Source organism: Mastomys coucha, chromosome X (genome assembly GCF_008632895.1).
Source record: "Mastomys coucha isolate ucsf_1 chromosome X, UCSF_Mcou_1, whole genome shotgun sequence".
Taxonomy (NCBI): domain Eukaryota; kingdom Metazoa; phylum Chordata; class Mammalia; order Rodentia; family Muridae; genus Mastomys; species Mastomys coucha.
In genome coordinates this window covers 112,530,740-112,537,226 of record NC_045030.1, presented here as the reverse complement: position 1 = coordinate 112,537,226, position 6,487 = coordinate 112,530,740, and the positions used below count along the sequence as shown (strand labels likewise).

General features: G+C 34.7%; 1 protein-coding gene across 10 annotated transcripts in view; it reads right to left on the bottom strand.

Moving 5' to 3' along the window:
* The window catches only part of Dach2 (dachshund family transcription factor 2), a 494,899-nt gene that overhangs the window by 127,317 nt on the left and 361,095 nt on the right, over positions 1 to 6,487 (bottom strand). For all 10 annotated transcript variants that reach the window (XM_031367250.1, XM_031367240.1, XM_031367195.1 and 7 more), the window contains one exon: positions 2,707 to 2,865. In XM_031367250.1, coding sequence (XP_031223110.1) covers positions 2,707 to 2,865 — 159 coding nt within the window. The remainder of the gene's footprint in view (positions 1 to 2,706; positions 2,866 to 6,487) is intronic.

Here is a 6,487-nt window from a genome sequence, read left to right as displayed (position 1 = left end):
GTATTTGTTATTTAGGATTATTGGAGCCATCCTTATTGTGCATATATATTTGCATAGGAAGCTAAATATTATTGTTTCAATATCTACAAGGAATTCTGTTGGGTTGTTTGGGTTTTCATCTAATATGAAGATTGATTTTGCTAGGATGGCTACTTTTTATGTTAATCCTACCAATCCATGAGCATGGAAACTCTTTCAATCTTCTGATATCTTCTTCAAGCTAATTCTTCAAAGACTAGACATTTCTTTCAAACAAGTTACCACAAGATTTTTTATATTATTTGAAGTTATTGTGAAGGTTGCTGTTTCTATTATTTGTTGCTCAGTTCATTTGTCATTTGAAAAAAGGAAGGCTACTGGCTTTTTAAAAATTAATCATGTATCCAGCCACTTCACTGGAGGTGTTTATCAGTTGTAGGCAGCTCCTGGTAGAATTTTAGGGGTCACTTAAGTATACTCCATATCATCTGCAAATAATGATATTTTGACTTCTTCCTTTCCAATTCATATCACCTTAGTCTCTTTTAGTTGTCCTATTGCTTTAGCTGAGCCTTCAAGTACTATATTAAATAGATAAGGAGAAAGTGAACAGCCTTGTCTTGTTCCTAACTTAACTGAAATTTATTTGAAGTTTCTCTCCATTGAAGATAATATTGTCTCTGAGCTTGCTATATATGGCCTTTATTATCTCCACGGATGTCCCTTATATTCCTAATCTCTCCCAGACTTTTTACATGATGGGTGGTGGATTTTGTCAAAGGCTTTTTATGCAAATAATAAGATATACACGTGGTTTTGTCTTTCAGTTTGTTTTTATGGTTTATTGCATTTATTTGCCTCTGGGATGAAGCCTTTGTGATCATAATGAATTATCTTTTATATGCCTTCTTGGGTTTGGTTTGTACCTATTTCATTGGGAATTTTGTATCTTTGTTCATAAGAAAGATTGGGCTATGATTTTCTCTTTGATTGGTCTTTATGTGCTTTGAGTATCACTGTCGGGGCCTCATAAAACACATTGGGCAATATTCTGTCTCTTTTGTAGAATAATTTGAAAAGTATTGACATAGGATCTTCTTTTATTGGGAAATTTCTGTTGACTAATTTCAGGTTCACACATTACACATTATTCAATAAAAGTTATTCATAATAATGTAACAGGGACCTTTTTCTTTTCTAATGTATCCATTTACTCCTTTTCAATTTTTAATCTCTGTTTACATCATCTGTATTTTTATATGTTGTGCCACATTTCCATTACTTGAGCAAATTCATCTGACATTTTAAATAGTCAGTAGATAATTCTAAAATAGCTGGTATATTTGAATCAGTGCTGGTGTTCTTTGTCTCTTTAGACTACACTTAATCTTATTTTCTGTGTATGTATGTACAGATGTGCTTATATATGTATATTTCAGGTCAGAGGGAAAAATATACTGACTTCTTCAATATCTCTTCACCTCAGTTTTTGAAGAATGACTATTTTAATGAATTGAGAGCTCACTTATTCTATTATCTGGCTTCAGAAGAGTTTCAGGGATCCAAGTTCTTCTGGCCCCATCCCATGGAGTGCACAGATTATAGACCTACTACTGTGCTCAGGTATGCCATGCGATCTAAGGATATAGACATATGTTCTCAAGAACTCATGAGACATTGTATCAATCCTTAGGAAGTATTTGAATCATCTTTTCATGAGATGTGCTTCTGATTGCTGGTTGAATGTTCCATATGATTTATCAGGTGTATAATGACTGAAAACACCATGTCTTAAGGGAAATGTTTTAGGTTGAACAAGATTTGAGTTAGACTAAATTAAGTGTGTAATATATGGTATTCAATTTTCCTCTTGTTTCCTTCAATGTTGTTGCCTCTGAACCCCAGATTTTAGTTTTCTCTCTTGGAAATTCAAAATACGTGGTACCTGAAGCTTTTGGTTCTTTTCGGCTATAACAAACTTCTATTATACAAAGTCCTTATTCTGGTGATGTGATATTATGAAGGGTACCTCTTTCGGAATTCTTCTATTGCTTCAACCCCAGCTTTCAATGGGGGAATAAAACTCCTAGGAAAAGAAATAATGGATCTCTTTTCCAGGAACTCTTGCTTACAAGAAATGCAGTATTTTTACCTAAGTAAATTAATGAAAGATCTATTTTGTAGCAGAAAGATTTAAGTGTATTTTAATTCCTTGTAGAGATTACCTAAATAGAAACTTGTACAAATTATCTATATTCATATCCAAAGCACTATTAATTGTTATAATTTACATAACAATTATTCTATGTAATTATTTATTAATATCTTTACCTATATCAATTTGTAGCACTCATAATAACCTGAAATTGGTCTATTTTAACTGCTTCCTTATAGGTAATGGAAATTGAGACTTGTACCCTCTTGATGACTTCTCCAATGCAACACAATTTCATAATTTTGTAAAAAATGGAATTTGATATCCAAGTCAACATAATCCTTGCAAATATTCTGTTTAACAACCTCACACATACTAATATACTTTGCCTTCCAAGTTACCTATATGATATAAATTCCATATTTCCAAAGAAGTCACTATTTCTTCCCATGGTTTTGAACTGTTTATATCTTGTTGAAGAGAAATAGAATAAAATTTGCCATCCCAAGACAGCTACAAGTTCTTGCCTTGTATTTTTAATACATTCAATTTTGTTACCATAGTATACATACGATTGCTTAGCAGGTGATTCTGCTGAAGTGGATTAAGGGTAGGAGCACCTCCAAGGCCTGGCTGGCCAGCAAGTGCTGCATGAGCAATTCCATGTTGAGGTCCAGGAGCAGCAAGTGGACATTGTATCTTATCTTTATCCCAGGAGGATTCACTTCCACCTAAAAAAAAAAAAAATTGAAATGAAATGATTTCAGTTGATAGCTTTTCCATGAAAATGTCTTAAAATTTCCATTGTAGAACTGTAATAAATAGTATTTCTTAGAAATGGTTTATTGATCTACAAACCCACAATCCTACTTTCAGACCCATGAGAGCCAACAAACACTATTTGCTTAGGAGCTACCTTTCTTGGGTAAGTCATCTCTTCCTTTTTCTCTCCCTTTCTCTCTAAATCTTTGCAATTTGAAAACCCACAAGCCTCATTCCAGACCTGTAGCCTGCATAATCCCCTCATGTGAGCTACCTTCCCTGGGTAAGTAGCTTCTTCCTTCTGTCTTTGCATTTTCCAACACATGGTATATGCAAAATCACAAGCCTAGATCCTGACAAATGGCCTTTGAACATCTTCATTTGTGAACTCTCTATGCACAGCTTAACATACCCATCAACTTAACCTAACCAATCTCAGGTGACACATTTCTTGCCCCAGTCCCATCTAAGGAAGGGCACATTATTGTATCATACACACAACTGAAGAAACAAGTTCACATGCCTAGGTAAAATCAGAAAAATAAACACAGGGACCACAACAATATAACTACCACCAGCAAAAACAAAAATCATGGCAACAAGAAAACCTTCACCAAAACAGAATGTCTCCCACAAAACTTACTAGTATTCTGGAAGTGTTCTGTAGTGGAAACTACCTAAATGAAGGCCAGAACATATAATATTTTTTAAAAAATAAACATAAACATAATAAAAAAATCAGGAATTATAAGAAGACATAAAGAAACATTTCATTTAACTTCATTAGCATAACAATGAATGCTATAGTATTATCCAAGAAAATAAAAATCCACACTTGAATGAAAAGTAAAGGTAAATTGGGATTTGCAAATAATTCCATAAAGATATCAAAATATCAAAGATAACATAACCTGGAGTGGAGACTGAAATAAAAAACTCCATATCCAAGTTAGGAAATTCAGGAGAAAGCTTTACAAGTAGAATGAATCAAGCAGAAGGTAGGGTAATAGGACCCAAACATAAAATAGAAAATTTATATGAAATAAGCAAAGAAAATTTTAAAAAATTAAAAGAGGAGGATAGATCACTTGAGTGAGGAAACCAAGACCTAGGAAGAGAAAGGTTGAATGTTCTCTCTTATATGAGGCTCCAGTCTCCAAATCTTCAGAAGTGAGTACATATGGGAAAATGGCAAAAAAACAAGAAAGTAAAAGGAGCAGTGCTGGGCTGTTGAGTAGGTGGGGAATGGAGATGGGAATAGTATGGTATAGATTATCTGATTGGGGGAATTGGAAAAGTAGGATATTCTAATCTTGTAAGAGGAGGGAGATAAATACAGGAGGATAGAAGATGGTAAAAATGAGGACATCTGAAAAATTCAAAAGGAATCACAGGATTAAGTATCTACCTAAAATAAACTATAATATATCTAAGTATGTGTATAAATAAACATATATAGTTCAAATGAAAATTTCTTAGGCTGATAATATTCCTTTCAAAAACAAAAACAAAACAAAACAACAAAAAATCATTTAATAAAAATCCAATACCAGGCATGAAAAGCCCTGTTTCAAGCTGTTGTTATTTGGCCAAGAGATTCCCAAAACATTACAGGCTAGTGTTATTGCTTTTGGTTGTCTCCCAGAAGTGGAAAGTTAATCCCTATTGTAAAGACACCATGATCTCTTGATACAAGCAATAGGGGTACTTCAGCTGTCAGACCTCAAAGACTTCTTTCTCCCTTAGGATAAGCTTTTATAAAACCATAAATGGTTATTCAAACTTCCAAATTATGGAAGCAAGCAAAAGTCATACCTAAGCTTTCATGTCTATAAACCACAACAATGATCAGTAGGGCTCAATATCCCTAAGGGTATTGTAGTGGAATACATACTTGGGTAAGAAGAAATAGTTCTCTATTTGAACTTAAGACCTGTAGTGGTGAGTTTTAGCTACATTACTTTGTTCTCCCCATGGGTGGAGTACTTGCAGCCACCCATCCATTATTTTTGAAATGCCATCATGGTTAGCTCAAAGGCTGGGTAGTTCTAATCTTCTGCCTGCTACCCCAGGCCCAATGACCTCTTATAAGAATTCTTACATTGCTCCTTAGCTCTCTCATGCAGCTCTAAATCTAATCTGTCTCTTACCACATCATGGTGATCCTCCTTTTCCTCCTCCCCTCTGTCCTAGCCCTTGCAAATCTAAAGGTCCTTTCTAGTCCTCTTTTGCCCAGCCATTGGCCATTGTCTCTTTATTGATTGATCAAAAAACAACTGGGGACAAGGACCTTCAGCATTTAGAAACACAGATTCCCTATTAAATCAAAGCATTAGAACTAATCCCCAACAAAAACCCACACAACAAGAGGAAATTCTGGACTGTTACTGAAAATCTAGCCAACTCCCCAGAGCTTGTGAAGTTATACATTGTAAAGGACAACCTATAACTACTACTATATTAAACCAGCATAATTGCTAACTACATTTAAATTATTTGTCCTTATACCCACAGATACACATACAGATACACATACACACACATAACTTATTTGTCCAGCTTTCACTTTTTATCAAAGAAACTTTTCTTTGTAACAGAAGGAGAACATTTATAGAATGCAACGAATCAAAATGCAGTTGGGGAGCCAGGTACCAACTAAAACATCTACAACATAACTCTTAAACTTAAGGGTCAGGTAACACTGTCGAATAAGGAGAAGAAATGTTGTAAGAGCCAAATATTAGAGAGTTTGCTTTGAGATTATGTTTCTAGTAATATCAGAAGTGACATCCATAAAGTATCACCAGCAGGACTAACTGCCTAAACATGAGCTGAACAAGGACATCAACCGGCATGCTAAAGTAGATGGGGAAAATACCTGTGAGCTTGTTCCTGTAAATGCTATGGGCAACTATAGAATGCTAAGAGTGGGAAAAATAGTCTCGCTCAGGAAAGAATAAATGTTGAACCTTGAAAACCTATATACAAGAAACATTATATAGACTGAACCTGTTGTATTTGTGTACTTAATAATATATATCGTTATACATATATGCATATATGTGTAGGTATATAGACACAGATACACATACAGACACACACACACACATAGACATACACAGACACACACATAACAAGTAATGAATAATTGAAACAGCAAGGAGGGATATGTGGGAGAGTTTAGAAGAAGGAAAGAGAAAAACAATGAAATTTTACTATAATCAAAAAAAATAGAAGTAATATTTTTTTAAAGCTCAAAATAGAAATATGCAAGCAATGTGAGATACCACCTATCATAGTTTGGGTTTCTATTGCTGCCATAAATGCCATAAACAGAAAGAAAGTTTGGGAAGAAAGGGTTTCTTTGGCATATAAGTCTATATCACTGTTCTTCATTGACAGAAATCAGGGCAGTAATCCAAACAGGGCAAGAACCTGGAGGCAGGAGCTGATGTGAAATCCAGGAAGGGGTACTCTTTACTGGCTTGTTTGTCCTGCTTTCTTATAGAACCTAGGACCACAAGCCCAGGGATGGAACAATGCACAAGGGAATGGGTCCTCACCCATGTACCCTTAATTAAGAAAGTGTTT